The 22,723-nt window shown below is 35.1% G+C and overlaps 1 protein-coding gene across 3 annotated transcripts; it reads left to right on the forward strand.

Moving 5' to 3' along the window:
- The first annotated feature begins 335 nt into the window (after positions 1 to 335).
- On the forward strand, positions 336 to 20,542 carry LOC121981350 (translation factor GUF1 homolog, mitochondrial). 3 transcript variants are annotated; one of them, XM_042533815.1, is made up of 12 exons: positions 336 to 822; positions 8,910 to 9,660; positions 9,796 to 9,952; positions 10,096 to 10,150; positions 10,666 to 10,733; positions 10,802 to 10,906; positions 10,993 to 11,064; positions 11,141 to 11,254; positions 12,060 to 12,200; positions 12,287 to 12,346; positions 18,154 to 18,340; positions 20,019 to 20,542. In XM_042533815.1, the coding sequence occupies exons 1-11, from the start codon at positions 475 to 477 to the stop codon at positions 18,317 to 18,319; spliced, it is 2,037 nt and encodes a 678-aa protein (XP_042389749.1). In that variant the 5' UTR covers positions 336 to 474; the 3' UTR covers positions 18,320 to 18,340; positions 20,019 to 20,542. The 3 variants fall into 3 exon arrangements, with proteins under 3 accessions (XP_042389749.1, XP_042389750.1, XP_042389751.1); XM_042533816.1 differs by having other exon boundaries at positions 19,523 to 20,064; XM_042533817.1 differs by having other exon boundaries at positions 578 to 822; positions 8,914 to 9,660.
- The last annotated feature ends 2,181 nt before the right edge of the window (positions 20,543 to 22,723 follow it).

Raw genomic sequence — 22,723 nt, forward strand, 5'->3', positions numbered from 1 at the left:
TGGTGGGTGTTATAACACCCACCAATGTGGATGCTCTAATGGATGGCTTGATGTCCCCAGGGCGTAGCGCAGATGGGGAGTGCATGGTTCTGCGGCTGAAAGGTCCAGGGGTCGATCCCCGGGGTGTCACTGCCTGGGGTTAACGTCTCCGCTATGCACTTTCCACCTGTGTACCTGCATTTACCTCCCTCCATATCCGTGGGACCGGCTCTAGGGGGGCCGCTGATGTGGCGGTTCCACATTTTTTTTTTATTTTTTATTTTTATTTTTTTCTAATGGATGGCTTGATTCATTTACCCACTAATTTGAGCCCGTAATATGTATAGACTGTATAGAACTCAGTGGATAGGGAAGTGAAGACCGAAACCCTAAACCTTTTCCTTACGCGCCAGCTGCCGATGTTCCTCCCATTTTGACGACGAACTGGATCGAAGCCGAATCGGGGGTTAGGAAAAGTGATTGGTTCAATTTCCCATGGCTGCTCTGGTTCGATCTTCCAGAGCGCTGACGTCAAAGCTTCGGCGGTATCTTCTCCGTCGACCCTATCCATCAATCTCTCCTTCATCTTTGCTGGGTTTTGATCCGTCGGGAGAGATCTATCCATTCATGTTTTTGGATGAACGCAAATTTTGTTCCCAGTCTCGCCATGATGGCCGAGGTGGTGGGATAGATTTGAGCCAATACCCGCCCGAACGGATTCGGAACTTCTCCATCATCGCCCACGTCGATCATGGAAAATCCACACTTGCAGATAGGCTTTTGGAGCTTACGGGCACCATCAGGAAGGGACACGGCCAACCTCAGTACCTTGACAAGCTTCAGGTTTGGAGACTAACACGATAAGTATTTCCTGGCTGATTTTGTAAAGGACTAGGATGCTTGAATTACGAGTTTAGCTGCGGCGGTGTTGTTTTTTGCAGACCCAATGATAGAAAAAAGTTTGGATTATTTGTAGATTTTCTCGATTTCAAATGAACAATATGGCTTCAGTTGGCTCGCAGGTTGTTGTTTTAGTCGAGCAGCACTCTAAATATTAACATGAAACCATTAAAGCTGTCAAGCTTTATATAAAGGAGATAGGATGATCAATATCTGTTGCCGGATGCACTATTTGCTTCTGCATTGTTCACCAAGGAAAGAGTGTAGCTTAAACTTGAAGAGTTGATTGTTTTTCTCCATTTTGCAAATAATGCCCTTGTTGGGTGTTTTTTCACGCACATCAATGCATTCATCAGAATATTGAAAGATGAACTTGGGGTTGCTAGTGTTGGTGCAATTTGCCTCCTTGGTGATCAGGAACGATTATAGGTTTTGATATGCGGGCAAAGAGCTTAAGTTGAAATTGCTTTTGATTTTGATGTGTATTTGAGTCTTATAGTACTTGGAGGAATACACAGAGATAACTTGGTGTAGCCAAGGTCGATGGATACTTGATGGCTTGAGGTTCGTGGAGATCTGTGCAGGATGATGTTGAACATCCGAAAGACCACAAGATATGGAGGGTTGGAGAGTGACTAACTCGGGGAAGCGGACTTTGAAGTCATAAGTGTGGAGAATAACACAGAGAGGAGCGGCTCAGGTGCATTCAAAGGATGCGAACCTGAAGGAAGATGACTTTAAGGTGAAAGTATAACTTCTTGATAGTTGAGTGTTGAGAAAAAAATGTAAGGCGAGGGTAGATCTCAATATAGGTGGATTCAACCTTAGAAGTGATCAGAGTTAGAGTACTTGTTGACTAAGTTGGGGAAGCAGACTTTAAAGTCAAAAGTGTGGAGAATAACACAGAGAGGAGCTGAGGGCTTGGGTGCATTCAAAGGATGTGAACCTGAAGGAAGTTGACTTCAAGGTGAAAGTATAACTTCTTGAGAGTTGAGTGTTGAGTGTTGAGAAAAAATGTAAGGCGAGGGTAGATCTCAATATAGGTGGATTCAACCTTAGAAGTGATCAAAGTTAGAGTACTTGTCGACTGATATTGAACACCAGTTGACTAATGGCTGAGTTGTGGACGCAGTAACTATCGAATAGAATAGTTTTTTCGTGGTTATCTAGTCCAGTTGACTGATGGATTAAATTAGTCAACGGGTGAAACCCTATACCTCAAATCAGCCAAGAGATTTGGAGTTTCTGACCTGTTTGCGGTAATATTAACTAGTGTAGTCGATTGAGGCTAGATGGCTAATAAACAAATTGATGAATAGCTAAGTCGACCGAGTTGACTGATGACAAATCCTAGTTGATAAAGTAGCAATGGTCGGATCTACTTACAACAGTACTCCAATCTACTGATGATGATTACCAATCAATTATAGTTGATTGGGCATTGAGTAGTAACGGTAGCCAACCTAAAAGAAAGCTATAAAAGTAGAAGTTGATGGAAGATTGAAGGTTAATGTCCTAGCTATATTTCAAGCAATTTTGAGCACTTTGTAATTATCTTTTTATCATGCTTCATTGTAAAACTCCCAAGTGCATTGTAAGAGGTTTTTCTACCTTTATGATTTGACTGAGAAGGAGAAAACTAGAGGTTGTTCAGGGTTGATCCACTTGAAGGAGTGGTAGACTGTGAACTAGGAGTGTGGGGGCTATCGAACCATGTTAGATGACCCATTGTTTAGCTTTTTATCGAATCACGTAGGTAAGTTTCTGAAACTATCAAATCGCGGTAGTTTTAAAATTACCAAATCATGTATCCATTTTCTATTTTACCCTTAACTGGAGCATTTATTGGTCGTATAAGTACATGTCAGTATCATCTTAAATGTATCTTTCAGAGTTTTCCTCAATAGATGCAACTCCGATTTTCTCTCTAATGCTTTCATTTCTTATTTTATCCATCCTCGTATGTCCACACATTCACTTTAACATCCTCATCTCTGCAACTTTCATCTTGTGCTCATGTGCTCGAGTCATAGTTCAACATTCAGCTCAATATAATGTAACAGGTCTAACTGCGATTTTATAGAACTTACCTTTAAGTTTTAGAGGTACTTTACAGTCACATAAAACACTCGACGCTCCCCTCTATTTCAACCATCTTGCTTATATTCTATGTAAGACATCTCTCTTAATCCCTCCATCATTTTGCAAAAATGATGCTAAATATTTAAATCTCTCGGTTCCGAGCAACTCGTCCTCTCCTATCTTAACAATTGTCTCATTACTTCTAATATTGTTAAACTTAAATTCTATATATTCTGTCTTTAATCTACTAAGTTTAAAATCTTTTCCTTCTAGTATTTCCCGTCAAGATTCTAGTTTAGCATTTACTTCTTCACATGTTTTATCTACCAAAATAATATCATCTGCAAACACATGCACTACGATACTGTGTCTTGAATGTGCGCAGTGAGTTCGTCTATAATTAGTGTAAAAAAATAGGGACTTGATGTAACCCTATCTTTATTGGAAATGCTTCAGTTACTCCGCCCGAAGTCTTTACTTTGGTTTGTTATATTCTCGTACATATCTTAATTAGTTTAATATATGTCACGCTAACACCTCTCTTTTCTAGAATTCTCTATATAATTTTTTTTGAGACTCTATCATAAGTTTTTTCTAAGTAAATGAATACCATGTGTAGATCTTGTTTTTGCTCCTGATATTTTTCACTTAATTATCTAAGAAAATGTATAGCATCTATTGTCGACATTCCAGGCATAAATCCAAATTGATTTTCGATCACTGTGGTCTCCTTTTTTAATTTTTTTCTATTATTTTTTTTTTTCAAAATTTCATGGTATGACTCATTAGTTTAATATTCCTATAGTTTACATAATTTTGTACGTCTCCCTTATTCTTATATAAGGGAACTAGAGTACTTATCCTCCATTGATCAGACATTTTTTTTCGTTTTCAATATCATGTTAAATAATTTTGTAAGTCATTCAATACCTTGTTTTCCTATGCACTTCCATACCTGTAATGACTTTTTCATTTTGCATCCCATTTAAAGTTTGTTCTTTCTAAAGTTCGAATTCTACGATAAAAATGAAAATTTGTATACTCATTTGATCTATTTAAATTATATAAGTTAAGTTGGTTATCTAAACCTTCATTAAAAAGTTGATGAAAATACCTCTACCATCGCTCTTTTATTTTTTCATCATTTACTAATACCATATTACATTCATCTTTAATATATTCTATTTGGATAAGATCTCTTGTTTTCATTTCTCTCACTTAGTTATTTTATAAATGTCTCTTTCCCCTTCTTTTGTATTCAATTTTTGATATAATCGTTCAAAAGTTTCATTCTTTATTTCACTTACTATTTTCTTAGCTTCTTTCTTGGCTATTATATATTTTTTTAAAGTTTTTCTCGTTCTTACAAATATATAATTCCTTATAAGCTATTCGTTTTTTCCTTCACTTTCTTTTGTACTTTCTCATTCTACCACCAAGATTTCTTACTTAGTGGTGCATGTCCCTTTGACTCACCGAGTATACTCTTAGCTACTATTTTCAACTTTGATACTATCTTATCCCATGTTGTATTAGAGTCATCGTATATTTCACCTAATGCTTGTACTTCTACCTTCTCCTTAAATTTATTTTGCTTCCCATCCTTTAACTTCCACCACTTAATTGTAGGAGTTATATATATATTTTTTCTATTGATACTATATTTGAAGTGTATATCCAACACTACTAACCTATGTTGGGTGGCTAAACTTTATCCAGGGATGACTTTGTAATCTCTACAAATCTTTCTATCCTTCTTCCTAATCATAAGAAAGTTAATTTGCGATTTATTATTCTCACTTTTAAATGTGACTAAGTGTTTTTCTCTTTTCTTAAAAAACGTATTAACTAATATAAGGTCATATGGTATCGCAAAATCTAATATAATTTTCCCTTCCTCATTTCTTGTTCTAAACCCATAACTCTTATGTTGGGTGATTAAGCTTTCTCCAGGGATGACTTTGCAGTCTCTACAAATCTTTCTATCCTTCTTCCTAATCCTAAGAAAGTTAATTTGCGATTTATTATTCCCATTTTTGAATGTGACTAAGTGTTTTTCTCTTTTCTTAAAAAACGTATTAACTAATATAAGGCCATATGCTATCGCAAAATCTAATATAATTTTCCCTTCCTCATTTCTTGTTCTAAACCCATAACTCCCATGTACCTTCTTATATTCCTCATTTTTCACTTCGATATGTCCATTTAGATCGCCTCCTATTAAAATTATTTCATTTGGTAGAATATTTTATAATATTTCATCTAAGTTGTCTAAAACCTTTGATTTGGTAGCTTCATCTAATTCTACTTGCGGTGCATATACACTAATTATGTTCATATTTTCTTTCGTTACTATTATCTTAAGGGTTATAATTCTATCTCATTTTTTAATTATTCCTACAACTTCATCCTTTAACGAACTATCTACAATAATAGCTACTCTATTTCTTGTTTTACTCTTTTCAGTGTACCATAACTTAAAACCTGAGTTCTCTATCATCTTTGCCTTCTCGCCTACCCATTTTGTCTCTTGTACATATAAAATACTAATTCTTCTCTTAATCATCGTACCTACTACCTCTATTGATTTACCAGTGAGAGTTCTTATGTTTCATGTTCCAAGTTCCAAATCTTAGATTATTCGTTTTCCTATTATATTTGTTTTTCTCCAACTTATGGTGTGAGAATTCTCGCTTATTTAACACTACACCAAAGTTCTCATGGAGATGTAGTAGTCATTGCTGATACGTTACAGTCGGATTTTATAACGCAAACTCTTACATATTTAGCATTACACCCAAGTTCTGGAGATGTAACGGTCCTTGCCGAGACGTTACAGTAGGACCTTGCAACTCGTTCCTTCCGGGGAACAACCTAGCATTAGCACAATAGTTTAATGGATCTATTCATTGAATATTTGCCATAGTTTTAATTCAGGCCGGCAACCTAACGCCTCCTCTTTTATCCGGGTTTGGGACTGGCTATGACCGATCGTCTAATTGTAAAAATATTCTTCTCCAATTTCTTGAACTTTTGATCACATTTTAGATTATTATTTTGTGGCGGGAAAATGTTTTGTGGCTCATTGCATACTTTGTTTCACATGAATATTTTCCTAATCATTTTTTAGGGTATCTAGTGATCTATTGTTTTGGTGAGATGTAAAATGATGGTCAATGGAATTTTTTATTAGTCGATCAAAAACGTGTACTTTCTGGGATAAAGTTATTTCCGCTTGTAACTTGTGGAATTCATTATTTGTTTAGAACGAAGCTTATTTTCCCCCAAATGAACTGTCTATTCCTCTGTCTCCTTGAGCCCGTGTGTCACTTTTAATCCCTCTATGAACCGTGTATGAGTTCCTTTATGACGACACTACCTCATCCATATCACCCTTGCCACCTCCTCTAACTTGCACCCACCACCTCCATCTTGCTCTTCCATGTTGACCATGGGACTAATGCTTCCGCTCATCTCTGCAACCTCCACTCCACCCATCCGCATTGACATAGGGCTGGTATCCACCTCCTCGTACTTGGCCCCGCCACCACTTTTTCCCACTCTTCTCTTGCCAACTATGGGGATGATGCCCTTGCCTCCTCCTACCACTCGTCCTATTGCCTCCTCCCACTTGTTCTTATGAAGCATGGCGTTGATACTCCCGCCCCTCGCTATGTTCTCTTTCAGGTTTCACCTCCCCAAGTCTGATATAACTACATCTTTTTAACTCGAGCAGTTGACCTTGTCCTTATCTTTTATCTGCTGCTGCAGATGCAGCAGCTTCCAGAATGGAGAAAACTTTAGTTTAGCCATGGAAGGAAGAAAGGTTAGAAAAGGAAAGTGTTTTTATATATCACAATGAAGAGTAAATAATAGATTTTCTATTATAGAAGTTTTCCTTGGAGAATATACACAAAAATTATTCTATGCAAAACAAATGGACCTTTAGCTGAGTACTATTATCCATCTAGCTTACTGTGAGTTTTCTCTTTCTATAAAATTATATGGTGTGTTAACTCTCCTTAAACCTTTTACTTTTTATTTGATAGATCCCAGATATATTTTGACCAAAATCAAATCTGTTACCATTTGGATCTAACTAGTTGCGGTCAGGCTTTGCTATTTCACACAGATTCTTGATAAATTCTGATTAAGACTTTAGTCTAAAATGGGAATTAAAAGTTCTCTGATGATCAATCAAATCAGATTTAGCACCTGATTATGTTTGAATTCTGAATCAACAGTTAATGCAAATTTGTTCCTTGAACTATGCTATACATAACGCTTTATTCAATATTTGCGATGTTGTTGGCTATGCTTTACAGAGTTAGCCTAGAATTGGTTTGCTAGACCTATCAATCTTTTTTTTGGTCTAATGTGATCGTATCAAGACATGTCTTGGTCATTTCAAACTTAGTTGTTATTTGGGTTAATTGTTAAAGTCTAAAACTAGCATAAACTTTGAGGTTTTAACAAATATAGTACAAAACTTTAATTTTTAATTATAATACACATACTTTCAACTTTGTAATAGATCTGTTACTAACACAATTCATAGCTCTCTTTGATAAATGTTACATCACAATATATGTTGATCGTTTTAATCAATAGACACATTTTCAACTTTGTAATAAATCTATCACAATCTTAATGCAATTCATAACCCCTCTTTGATAAATCTTACATCATATTATAGATTGACCCAAAATTTTATTAAAAAAATAAAATGAATATATTTAAAATCATTTGAAGCAACTTTTAATTGATATGTAACATACTTAGAAAAATGTCTCAATTGGATTTATGTTGTTGCATGGATGGTTGTTAAAATTGTATCACAGTTGCAATTTAATAGTTAAAAATTCAAGTATCGGTTGAATCAGCTTGGTAGGATCATTGAAATTGAAATTGGTAGGGAAAACAAAATATGAGGAAAGATATAATAAAATATTTATATTACAACAAATGTTCTAAAATTTTGTAATCGTATTTATATTACAAAAATGACTATTTATACATAGCTGATTGTTAATAATGTAATATACAAATAATATCATTTATTGATATAAAAACAGTAAATAAGAAAAATAGATTATAATCAATAATAAATCATATTTTTATTACTTAATATTCAATATCATATGAATCAATTAGGTTTCTAGCTACATTCAAATCATTTTTTTTAGTTGAAGGAAGATGAATTTTAGGATGTTATCGTGTTCACTCTCACTCCAAAATCTCACTCAATCATAGTGTGAAAAAGAAAGATGGGTGAAAATGTGAAATATTGAGGTTTACAAGTAGACAAGGACGAGTGAGTGATCCTTGAATCTTGAGATGTGACAAGGCAAGCAATTTAATAGGCTGACAAGGGCTCCTTCCTATGAAAGGAAAGGCTAAATCAGTTAAGGTTTTTAAAGCCATCTCAATCTTACCTAGTTTTAACTCAATTTATCCATTTTATCATCCAATTTAATCAAATTTTAATGCATTCCAGTAATTTTCTAATATAATTTAATTAATTTGTAGCTAATTATTTTTAATATCAAATTTCTATATTTCCCTTCAATCTTTATGTTATGTTGATTTCTCAAAAAAATGGATTAACCATTGTCGATACCGATCCAACTTGGACAATCCTTATAGCTATGGACCAAATTTGCTAATTATGGTCTCATGAAAATAATACTTTGAAGATTTAAATAATAGATTATATATTTCTTTGGGGTAGAGTTGTTTCAAAATCATAAATATTCGTGCTAGATTTATGAATTATCCCTGAAGATTTTTGTAGCAAATGAACAATATCTAAAGGTATTTTGGAATAGTGAAAAGTAAATTGTAACATTTTGTAGCAAGGCCATCTTTTCCAAATCCACACTTGGTTATGAATTCTTCTTATTTTGGTCCTGGCATTTGATTTTCAACCTTTTGGCATTTGTATGTAGGTAGAAAGGGAGAGGGGCATAACAGTCAAAGCACAGACAGCAGCTATGTTCCATAGACATGTTGTAGATCACCTGTATTCTTCTGATGCACAAATGACACCTACTTATTTATTAAACCTGATTGACACTCCTGGTCATGTGGATTTCAGCTATGAGGTATCGAGATCTCTTGCTGCTTGCCAGGGTGCGCTTTTAGTTGTTGATGCTGCTCAAGGAGTTCAGGCACAGACAGTTGCTAACTTTTATCTTGCATTTGAATCTAATTTAAGTATAATCCCTGTGATAAACAAAATCGACCAACCTACTGCTGATCCAGAGCGTGTTAAAGCTCAGTTGAAGTCATTGTTTGATCTTGATCCAAAAGATGCCCTTCTAACTTCTGCAAAAACTGGTCAAGGGCTTGAACAAGTCTTACCTTCTGTTATAGAGCGCATACCTCCTCCTCCTGGAAAATGTGACTCACCTTTGCGAATGCTTTTGTTGGATTCCTATTATGATGAGTATAAAGGCGTAATTTGCCATGTTGCTGTGGTTGATGGCACTCTTCGCAAAGGGGACAAGATTGCTTCTGCAGCAACTGGTCAAAGTTATGAGATATTAGATGTTGGCATAATGCATCCAGAACTTACTTCTACTGGAATGTTATTTACTGGACAGGTTGGTTACATTGTTAGTGGGATGCGTTCTACAAAGGAGGCACGGGTTGGTGATACACTGCACTATGCCAAAAGCACTGTTACACCTCTTTCAGGTTTTGCCATATTGATGTAGCTGTTCTTTAGTCATTTTTTGTCTGTCATATGCTTGTTTCTAATATCCATTGTATTTCTTAAATTCATCACCTGATTTAACGTCTCTTATTCTTCATGAAACTTATCTTTTTCAGGTTTCAAGCCTGCAAAGCACATGGTTTTTTCAGGGCTTTATCCAGCTAATGGATCTGACTTTGATGCTCTCAATCATGCAATAGAGCGATTAACTTGCAATGATGCAAGTGTATCAGTCGCCAAAGAGTCTAGTACTGCACTTGGGATGGGTTTCAGGTGATCATTTTCTGTGTATTAAATAGCTGGAGTTTTTAGTTGATCCCTCTATTGCTGTTTTTTTTTTTTTGCACGTGAAAGTTATCATAACCTGACAATACAGTGGATATTGCAACTTCTGAATCTTATGACTTCTCTTTCAGGTGTGGCTTTTTAGGCTTGCTTCACATGGATGTCTTTCATCAGCGGCTTGAGCAAGTATACAATTTCACTCTTAATATGTCCTGTTTGTAACATTCTAGGCTCTGTATGTTAGAGAACTCACAAATTGCTTACTGTCTACTTGTGTACTTGTATAGGTCAAGATATTGAGCAACATACCATTTGGGGTTTGTTAACAAAGATAATTAGAAAGAACAAAGGAAGTTTATTGTTAGTTTAATGTTGATTTCGTACATTGAATTAGATCTTGAAGATGCTTAAAAATATCTCCTGTATTTTTTATTTAATTATGTTTTATTGATAATTCTGACAGAAGATAGATGTAGGTCAACAAATTTATACTTGAAGTCTTAGGATTGCAAGTATTATCAAGGTTATTGAACTATCATAGTTTGCCTTTTTATTTATTTATTTTAAAAAGATGCTCCTATCCTTTTTTACTTTTGATCTTCTCTTTGTTTGGGAATTTTCAGATGCTATATGGTCTACCGATTTTCTTGCTGACTAATTCTAAGTTATATCTTAGTGTTACTTGCATTGTCCTCTTGTAGGAGTATGGAGCTCAGATCATATCTACAATACCTACTGTACCTTACATATTTGAGTTCTCAGATGGAAGGTGAGTTTCTGCTATAGTTGATAACATATGATTAACAACATCAACATCAAATTTTATCTTCTTATTAGTAAGATACAGGTTCAAAATCCTGCTGCACTTCCTTCAACTGCTGCAAAACGTGTCACTGCTTGTTGGGAACCTACTGTCATTGCCACCATTATAATTCCAACTGAGTAAGCTCTGCTTCCTGGTTTTGCTTAAAGCAAAAGTATTCTATATGGGAAATTTAGAGCTTCATTTTGCTTTAATTTATTCTTAGGTTTGTCGGGCCTATTATCACACTTTGTTCAGAGAGGAGAGGAGAGCAGCTGGAATATTCTTTTATCGACAGGTAGGTATTTGGACAAAGTATCGACATTGAGTTTGCAATATGTCAGTTTCTTTTGATATTTCTTTTAATTCTGCAGTCAGAGAGCACTCATGAAATACCGATTGCCATTAAGGGAAATTATTGTTGACTTCTATGATGAGTTAAAAAGTATAACATCGGGATATGCTTCATTTGACTATGAGGATTCTGAGTAAGTGCTGGTTATTTTGTCAGTTACACTGTTGTTCTCAAAGGTTAATTTTCATGGTTGTCCTCACATTCAATTGGTAGCTTCTCTTCATTTAGCCACTTCATTTAGCCTGTTTTGATGACAAAGGTCAATGCTGGAGTTTTTGCTATTATTCTGTCAAGTATTACTTATTTAGGCAAATTGGGATCCAAGAGAACCCTTGGCCCAGATAATACCTGATGTTTATTATGCACATCAACTGGACTGATTTTAGCCTTCTTGATTTCCATGGTTAATGGGACATTTTTATGCAATCAGTGTAGTTGCTGCAAGTGACCTCTTCCGATTTCTTGTTCCTTGTCATACACACCAAAGTTTTAGCATCATAGGTTTCTACTACTGTATCATATGAGTGTTAGAATTAGAACTAAGTCCTTTGAGTAGATTTTAATTGGGAACTAAACTTATATAAGAAATTATGAGTCACCAACTGTAACAATTTATATCAATGCAATTGCTATTTTACAATCATCAAAGCCTCCTCGCTATTATCATCAAGTAAGCTTTGTTTGCCCCATTTTACTAGCATCAAGGTTTATATTGCGTAGTAGTTATGGAAGCTTGTTTGTATGTGTAAGAACTGTTGTTTTTAAGTGTAGCTTGCAATTTCAATTCTTTTTAGTCATTCAGTCTTCAGAAAATAAAGCCCATACTACAGTTATATGATGCTTCTTGTGCCACAAGGATCAGATTCCACAAGCTATGTGCTTTAAATACTAATTGTCTTGATTCAAAGGTTGGTGGTAATTCTCATTTGTAATTGCAGGTATCAAAAATCTGATTTGGTTAAACTTGATCTCCTCCTCAATGGGCAACCAGTTGATGCCATGGCGACAATTGTCCATAACCTTAAGGCACAAAGGATTGGCCGAGAGTTGGTGGACAAACTAAAGAAATTTATAGACAGGTACAAGCACACAATGGGCAGTGATTTGCTTTTGACATCTTTATATTCATCTCATGCCTATTCATCATTCATCATTGTCCTGGCAGACATATGTTTGAGATAACAATACAAGCTGCAGTTGGATCAAAAATTATTGCAAGGGAGACGTAAGTTTCATAATCTCTTCCTATCTACTTAATTCACCTTGATGTATGATATGCTTGGAAGGGATCTAGTATTGGTCCATCAGGTCACATACTGCAGCATTTTTCTCTATAAGTACTATGCTATTCCTACTAGTCATACTTCTCACATGTGGGTCTCTTTAACTTACAATCATCTGTGTCATGATCTAGCACCAGCTTTCATGGTGAAAATTGCTCACTAAGATTGCTGAAAGTGCTAATAATATTCTATTATTGTTTTTCTTATTTTTTGCATGTATGCTCTTTAATCAAACTGGATTTTTCTTTAAAAACAACTAAAACTATGTTATTGTTATTGGGACTCTGATACGATCTCCATGCACATCATCAGCCTATGCCACATCAGTTTATGGTGCCACAAAAGAAGAACATCATTTATACATATTCTAGAAGAAACAATAAAGCATAGGCATATATATAGAACACTTGTACTGCAATGCATAAAATAGGAAGATGGCTATAATTTCCATTGATAACTACCACCTATTTACAAATATGGAAGATGGTTATAACTTCCATTGATAACTACCACCTATTTACATTTATATATAGAACTTAGGACTAATAAGGAGATTGTCTTTGAAAATAGTTATTTATTTTCAATATTAGGAGGGTTGTCCACTCCATAAGGACAAATATATTGTCATAATTCTACATGATACATTCTTGTTTTCCTTGAGATAAATTGTCTCTAACATTTTAGTATCAGAGCCATAAAGTCCTTACCCACTTCCGCATACTGCCACAATGGTGAATACTCGATCAACTCACTCTTCTCTTCGGCTCATACCGAAATGCTATTATATAACAACTTTTAGTTATCAATGCCAAGCTTAATAGTATAGATGTCTTAGCCGCTGATGTGGCTGTTCTGAAATTGCAATCCCATATTCTTACGAAGGGAGATACGAGCCACAAGAATGATGAGCAACAGCATTCACTCCATGCAAACGAGTTTGACGCCGAATTACCTTCATGGGAGCTTAATTTTCTACATCGACATCACACTAAAATGGATTTTCCAAAGTTTGAGGGAGGTGATCCTAGAGGATGGATTCTCAAAGCTAAAAATATTTTCATTATTACCAAACATCTGAGGAACTGAAAGTAGATGTGGCTGCTGTGTATTTGGAGGGTGAGAAAAATTAGTTAAAGCCTTCCAAGAGAATTATGGTCCGGCAGAATTTCAGAATCCTAATGAACATATTTGCATTATTTTGCAAACTCACAGTGTTAAGGAATATCGCCAGGAATTTGCCAAAAGGGCTGTTTGTGTAAAACAATGGTCAAAACATTGCCTCCTAGGGGTTTTCTTGAATGGATTAAAGGACAAAATACCGCATTGTCTATGGCACAGACCAGCACTTGCAAACTTACATCCCTAGTGAAACCAATATTCCTGATCCTGAAGACCAATTATTAACACGAGATGCTATGTTGCGCACATTGAAGGAAAATCTTCTCAAGGCTCAATCTCGTATGTGGTCACGTGCCGACGCCCAACGACATGATATCCGATTTCAAGTTGGAGATTTGGTTTTCTTACGTCTCCAACCTTGTAAACAACAATCCTTAGCCAAGCGCCGTTATGAAAAGTCATCACCACTGTTCTTTGGGCCGTGTACTATCACCAAGAAAATTGGACTGGTTGTGTATGAGCTTGCTCTTCCACATTCCTCCAAAGTTCATCTAGTTGTCTATGTTTCTCTACTATGTCGTGCTTATGGCTAACATAGTTTTGCAACCATCGTCATTTCCCATTAATTCCAACTGGGAGTTGTTATTGACACCTGCCCCAGGCCTGAATCGGATAAATGAAGGTGGACTTCCATCTTGGGAACTCTTAATCCAATGGCAAGATAGACCTCTTGAATAAGCTAGTTTGGAGAATTATGATTTACTCGCTGCCCAATTTCTGTCATTTCGCCTTGAGGACAAGGTTTCTTTTGAAGGAGGGGGTATTGATATGATCTCCATGCCACCTCATCAGCTTATGCCACCTCATCAGCCTATGGTGCCACATAAGAACATCATTTATACATATTCTAGAAGAAGCAAGAAAGCACAGGCATAGAAATAAAACACTTGTATTGCAATGCATAGAATAAGGAAGATAGTTATAACTTCCATTGATAAGTACCACCTATTTACATCTATATATAGAACTTAGGACTAATAAGGAGATTGTCTTTGAAAATTATTGTTTATTTCAATATAAGGAGGGTTGTCCACTCCATAGGGACAAATATATTGTAAGAATTCTACATGATATTAGTGAAATACATTCTTGTTTTCCTTGAGATAAATTGTCTCTAACGGACTAGCTATATTGCTCTTCTCCCACAAGCGATCTCTATGTAAACTCCATTTTGTAGAAACATCCAAGTAATTCAAAATTTAAAACTTCTCTTTTGTCTCCCTTTTGCCTTCGTGATTTTGAATTTAATCAATTCAATTTGTGAAATTATCACTTGATCATATGTCTTTGAACTCATTCACATCATCTTTAATATTCTTTCTTATTTAATCACTAATCATCTATAAAGTCAATGTTTTATCAGGCACTATAAAACATTATTTACTTCATCTCATAACCCTGCACTTCCATCCCAAAAAATAGTCATCCCTATTGTATTAATTTTCTTTACGTATTGTTTCTTAGTTGTCCATTATTCTAATCCATGAAGCATGATTGGTTATGTCACCGTCGATCTTCATGCATATTTCTTCTAGATTAAGCAGCACACAATAATGCTAATAAAGGTTCATTTTTTAAAAGTTGTAGACTTTGTAAATGTTTGATTTACTAGATTATGTTATTTTAGGTAGATTCAAAGTGGTAATTATTTTGATTAGCGACAATAGTGTAATTCAGTAGAAGTTCAAATTAATTCAAATTTAGTTTGTAACTTGATTTGTCCCTAAAGCATTTAAGTTGGAATCTTAAAAAGGAAAATGGAAAATTATCATCATTTATGAATAACCTTTCTCTTTGTGAGTTTTGTTCTCTATCAAAGATTGTTTATTTTTTTTGTGTGAGATTACTCGTCTTCGTCTTGCATGAATTGTTATTAGAGCTAGTTAGTTGATACAGCTTTTATTACAACCTGCTTTTTGGTGTCGTTCCCGCATTCTCTAACATCTGTCTTGCATGAATTGTTATTAGAGCTAGTTAGTTGATACAGCTTTTATTACAACCTGCTTTTTGGTGTCGTACCCGCATTCTCTAACATCCAAACACCCTGTTAACCAATGTCTCCTCCATGTCACTTCATCAACTCTTTTCCACAACTTTGCTGCTCTAAGCTTTATTCACGTATTCCCACTGACCCACCATAGCATGAATTCAGTGTTTATTCATGTAGTCCCACCAAGCTACTCTTTTCCTGTTTTGCACAACCCTGCATTGACTCCCTCTGCCAGTTCCAATTTCATATATCCCTAGAGGTGATTCTCATCTTCTACTGCAAAACTGACATCAAAAGGACCCTCCTATTGGTCTAAAACCATGTCCACCCTTCCCTAAACTTCCTTCACCTTTACACATGCAGCCATCTACCACCACTCCTATAGTGCCACTGGATCCATCGTACCATCACCCACTTTGACTCTTGCAAACCACCATTGTTTGGCTTCTCCCTGCATCACTTGCTCCTGCTCCTATCGTGTAAGGACCTTAATAGTAGCTTGCTGCCATCTCCCTAATGGAAAAACTCTTCCTTCTTTCTCTGTCAGAACAACTCCTTCCTTACTGGTGTCTCCATCTGACAGTTCTCTTATAAATGTTGCCTCTTGTCCTTTTGAATAGCCAAAGATAAGTCACCTCCCATCCGCTTCTGCTAATGCCTATCCAATGGCCTGTTGCAAGGCCTCATTGTGGCGTGGCCTCCCTTGTTGTGTGTGATTCCTTCCATGACCAGCTTTTATCCAATGTTGCTTTGACTTCAAGGTCTCCAATATCTTTTACCATGTGCTGTAGCCATACTGGTTCGTAGACAAGGTGAAGCATAGTGCATGCTGCACCACCAAGGAATGTTATTCTGAGGCACCTTCAGCACTGTTCACCTGTAAAGTATGTTAGTCTAAATACAAAAGGATACCCTACAAAACAAAGTTAACATGATAAAAACATAGTATTTTGACATTCTTAGGACTGTCTGGTTTTAACTTTCGGATTTTTAATGCGTCCTCACTTATTTCTCTCAGAAGAGTTTACCCGATGCCAAACCGATTCTCTAGACTGTTTGGATTTTTGCTTAGCATTCGAGACTTTAGGACTTTCCATCTGAACTGCGGCTCGTCCAGTCTTCCGCCTGGTGTCTATGATCCTCAGGATTCTAGTGTTCTCGACCCTAGGATTTTACCCGACGTTCTCAATCTGCCAAGACTTTCTGTCCCGTCCCTCAAACTAGGACTTCCTTGCCTAGCCGCAACTAGGGTTTTCCACCTGTCTAGTGTCCACTAGAATTTCTTTGCCTAGCCTCAACTAGGACTTTCCTGCACACTTAGTCTTGTTAGAATAGAAACAAACCTTAACTTTGAACCATTTGCTATTATCAAAACTTAGGTTCGATAATCTGGTGCTTCCTGCACCAACATATTGCGGGTTGACTTAAGCTAAGTTAAAAGCAACAATTAGTTGGGAAAAAAAAAGAGCAAATGCTTATTGCAAAGCAAACTTTACAAGGTAGATTCGTGATTCACTATAAGGCCATCTAGCGTTGGTGCAAGGCAAAAATATCAAATTGCAAGATAATGTTTTTTTGCTCTTGATGATCGATACTGGGCATGGTGGGATCAGTAGAAAATCCACTTGCACTATCTCAATAAAATAAAGAGCAAAGGCTTAAACAATAATCTAGTTCACTGAAGGAGAGAGAAGAAACGATTCGATGGGATCTGCGCTCAGGTTTCATATCTAGTGCAATTCTTATTACGAGGTAGATTTGGGATCCACTATAGGCCATTCAGATTTGGTGCAAGGCAAAAGTGTAAAATTGCAAAAGTAAAAAAAAAAAATTCTTGATAATTGAGACTCGGGCATGGCAAGACCAGTAGCAAATCTATTTGCACTATCTCAGTAAAATTGCATCCTCTTTTTTGAAAATTACTTTCATTTTATTAGTTGGATAATTTATTTATTTTTGCATTTAATTAAATTTTTATCAGAAGATTTTTGTACATATCATGTATTATACTCTGTTTAAAAAATATTTCATCATGCATAATTTCTTTATTTTTGCCCTAGTTTAATGATCATCCATCAAATTTTAGTTCATAATATAAAACACATTCATAAAAAAAACTTCATTGTTCTTAGTTTATTACAATTCATGCTACAATATGAGAAGTCAAGAGTGAGCTCTGGTAAATGATAAAATGAGATAAAATAGATTGAGATGCTGGGAATATTTTAAAAGGTGATCAGTAGATTCTATATTTAATTGAGTTGAATAGATTAAATTGGAAGGATTAAGGGATGGTGGCAAAAAATTCTAATTAATATAATAAACAATTATTCAGTTAGTTTCAATACCGCTAGTTGATGAAACAAACATCTACTTCATTGTAGCCAATAGTGATGAGATAATCATATCAGTAGGGATATCAACTTCATCATAACTGACGGATGAAATAATCATGTCTGTAGGGGTATCTATAATCACTAGCCATCACTCAAGCTGTCTGTCTTCCATATTAATTTTTAATTGCATTTTCAGATTAATCTTTTTACATATAACTGCTTGATTGTTTGCATCTTATTTCAGCCTTTCAGCAATGAGAAAGAATGTCCTAGCGAAGTGCTATGGTGGGGATATCACCCGTAAGAGGAAACTTCTGGAGAAGCAGAAGGAAGGAAAAAAGCGCATGAAGCGTGTGGGATCTGTTGACATACCACAAGAGGCATTCCATGAGCTCTTGAAGACCTCTTGAGCATAAGATAGGGGAATTGCGGTATGTAATTATCTTTATTTAGAATTTTGAGGCAATATGCTAATATGATGATGCGGCCTCCCCTCTCCACCATTGTAAAATCCTAATTTCTCCCGCTCCTCCCCCTTTCCCTGGCCAGCCAGCCCTTATACTGCCTTTTAAAGTTCACAAGGGCCTGCACACGCCGGTGATGTTTACACCATGCCATTGTGTTGAGGTTCCTGCCTCGCTGTACAAGGTAGTGGTAGGGCTGACGACTGCCACCATGCTGTTGATTGTGGAATGACACATGTGATGCAACTCAGGATCTCCTCCTTCCATGAACTTTTTCTCAACATTATTGTTGGGGCTGTGTTCTTAGAGCAATCAAACATGCTACACAATTTGTATACCTTCCCCAATCTCACTTCTTGTAGGACCCTATCATCCATGTGCACTTGCTTTATCAAGCAAAGCAGGACCTGCACTCTGAAAAAAATAGTTAATATAACAGTAGTGGGCTATATGATTGAGTTTTTATTTATTTATTTTTTAAAAAGAAAAAAAGGAGGGAGATTCAACAATCCTGAGGACCAGAAGAGAGATTAGGAAGAAAATAGTTTTAAAAGTGGAGCTGGTAGATTTGCAAAAAGTAAAATGAAGAATGCATGAGAAGGGAAAGACAAATAATTGAAAATGATCAGATATTATATTTTTTCCTCCTTTCTTTCATGTTGAAGAACCATTAAGTCTAGCTCATTTTCATTTTATGTGCATAATTAAAGAGGGAAATAGTTATTGTTATCCTTTCTAGCACAATTTTGGCTCCCAACATTCTCTCTTGTTCTCAGAAGATAATTGCAACGCTGATCTCATTTATGCTCGCTTGGAAGTCGTAGCACATCACTGTCTTCAGTTATAAATTTGAAAATGTATGCCTTTGCCTCTCTTTCGATATCCTTTTTTGTGTGTCAAGTAGATGCCTGATTTTACACAATTTGCAGCCTGAGATCTTCATCCTAGAGTAATATCGGGCTTCAGACCCTTTACTCAATCTCTCTTGTTATTAATTCATCATCTCAAGAGAAGATGCTAGAACTTTAATCTATCTATTTTACAAATTATCATTGCTTCCTTTCAAACTTCAAAATCCCATGGAATCCTCAGATTGATTTGACAGAAGAAGATTTTATCAAGTTTTTGAAGATCATTATTATCTTCTAGTTTTCAAGGACCTCCCTCTGGGAAGATGTCTCAATTTCAGTCCAGCAATCAATCCAGGGAACCACGTCGTTAATCTTCTCAGTTGCAGCACTTCTGCTTCGATTAGCATTATCAAGTCTCTTGGTCATTTTTTATCCTTTTTTTTGGGTAAGATCTTTTTAACTTTAACAAGCTTGATCTGAATAATATTAATTTTATTCGTGTGAGATTGGAGTATTAGAATTATGTGGTTCACTAGCTATATCTTGTGAATTTTGTCCAACATTAGGTATTTTAGTTGTAGGTGTTTATGTTGAGTCACAATAACCTTCCTTAATGACACCAATATAATATTTGTTCTTCAAATTTTAGAGTTCACGTTTTTGTAATAATAACGTCCATTACTCAGATTTTTTTTTTGCATGTGCTTTTCCAGGTAGTTCTTTTGTATTCGAAGGAAGGGGTTATTGTAAGTCCTCGAGATATTCAAATGACAAGTTTGTTATTTCCTTTTCAGAAAATGTACAAAAGATTTCAAATGACGATGCTTGGATGCGAAGATCCAAATATGGAGATGCAACTGAAGAATATTAGGCAGAGGCAATCAAACCAGCAGCATTTTGCCCAATTATTCTGTAAACACTCTATTGCGATTTGAGTTTCTGGTTCTCCAGGATCCTACGGCCTAGCAGAGAGCCAAATTTGCTGTACGACGTGAAGAAATAATAAATCAAGCTTCCATGAACAAGTGAGGAACCCTAAACCCTAAACCCTACTTATAATTTCTATAATAAATTATTTTTTTTGATGAAATATAATAAATTATTTTGGTGGGAAAGGGTAGTTTCCTATGCGAGTGTCATTGAATTGAAATTGTATCTATAGTCCCTATATAGTACAAGGCAATTACCCCTTTGGTGTTATTTGGTTTCGCACAATGGTAACTGAGGATGATTTTGTATCTTAATTCGAGTTTTGATTAACCGGGGCTCCTTCGATCATGTCTGATCTAATATAGCTGGGGCAATTGTGCAATGTTCAGTTGACGTTGTTTAATGATACAATATTAAAATAATTGGATTTGATTAAAATATAATTGAAGAAAAATATAAATGAATGATGTGAATTAATTTAGTAATAAAAAATAATTAATTTAGTTTTGGGCCTTTGGATATGAGATAGTTTATTCCAAAGATGACTAAAGATTCATCTCAATTTGGAGTCTACCCAAAAATTAATACATAAATTTAATATAAGTCACATGTATATATATTTATATTAAAATTGAGGACAACATTTTGTTTTTTAAAATTTAATATAACATTTAGAAAGTATATTAAAAACATCATTCTGTTTAGAAAGATTGAGAAAGATAGTTAACAACAGTAAGATAGTTAACAGATAAGAATAAATAATCTTAATTAAAAGATTTTGAGAAAGATATATATTTTAATATTGTCCGCTTAAGATTTTAGAAAAGTTTTTCTACTAATGATATGTTGTCAATTTTAAAATAAAGGACTGAAGAAAATTATAATAATATATATTTTTATATGAAAGTACTGTAAAATTATTAATAAATCTTAAAATTATTTTACAAGAGTCTAAATTGTTAATAAAATAATAAGATATGTAATTATTTGGTGGGACACGGCAACTGCACTGACTTATGTGCATGAGCATTCACTAATAATGCGATTAGGCTATTCATGGCACGCGGATTATCTTTTGAATATTCATTTTTTTTAATATTAAGCTAACATTCCATCCTATCTCTCTTATATATGAAATATTATTATCTACTGGTTAGTCTAACTACAGAAGTTTGAACCATCAACTTGATAAATTCATTTAACATTGACACATTGCTCGACTCACAAAAGTTGAACTGCTCTTTCAAATTCGTGCTTTAGTCTAACTATAGATTCCCTTTCGTTCTTGGCTAGATTCTAGTGGAAACTTTTTTAAAGGTGTGACTTAGGATTCAGGATTTTATCTTAAAGAAAAGGTGAAGTCAATACAACACAATCAAAACTCTCATTTAGGATTTTAAGTGTTTTCAGCTTGGAATTGTATAGCTTTAAGATTTAGGGTTTTTGATCTGTTTCACTTGATGAATTTGAAAGTTCTTTGTCCAATACCAATTTGTAGTAGTTATGATCATGATTACTATGATATAATAATGAAAATGATTATATTCTTTGATCAATAATACAAAATAGTAACTACGAATAATAACTTCTACATGCTTATACAACTAGATACTCTGATCAAAACCTTTTTATATCGCATGGTTGTGCTTTGTAAAGTTTATGTGATTGACTTATGTACTAAAAACTCTACAATAATAAGATTTGCATCTTGAATTCAGTTGGGAAGTTCTCTAATCAACAACACACATAGCACTTAAGATGATAACCCCTATGCCCCCCACGGATTGTCACATGTCTTGGTATCAATTTTAATGATTGTAAAATGTCTCATTGGATATTTTACCCTTTCCATGCAAAGGGACATTGTGTTAAGGTAAAATGCTCTCGTAATTTATATGACTATATTTTATCGCAGGGCCGATGATATTGAACCATTTAAAGATGAATGGTATCATTTTTTATTTCAATAAAATGATAATCGTTGTGCATTATAGCAATTGCAATCATAGCTATTGGAGCATTCATATCATTTTTTTTATATTTCTAAAATTTAAAGTAAATCATTCACTTTATTAAATTTAGATCATTATTTTTTATTATACATCAATTATACTTTTTTTTTTCCTCTTTCTTCTTATTTTTTTGATTATTAGAAACGGGTGTGGATGCTTTTATAATCTAAAAATTAGTATTCTTTATATTTAGGTAAGCTGACGTGGATAGCTTTACGATCTAAAAATTGGTACTGTGATGATTAATTTATGTACTAAAAATCATCTCTAATTGAGATCTGCATCTTAAATTGAACTTACGAGTTCTCTAATCAATAGCATTAACATATTATAATATAGCTGCTATAAATTGAATATTATCTAAGCGGGTGGGTTATTAAACAGGGATCAATTATATCGACTAACTCAATATTACCTACTGTTCGTCGTCCTCGGTACGTTGGGCCGGCGTGGAGCACCCTCCTCGTCTCCTCCGTCGATCGACTTGGCCGGCGTGGAGCCGGAGGTCCTCCAGAAGCATGCATCGATCGAACAACCCATTCAATCAGTGTACATCA

The sequence above is a fragment of the Zingiber officinale genome, chromosome 5A (genome assembly GCF_018446385.1).
Source record: "Zingiber officinale cultivar Zhangliang chromosome 5A, Zo_v1.1, whole genome shotgun sequence".
NCBI classification, from domain to species: domain Eukaryota; kingdom Viridiplantae; phylum Streptophyta; class Magnoliopsida; order Zingiberales; family Zingiberaceae; genus Zingiber; species Zingiber officinale.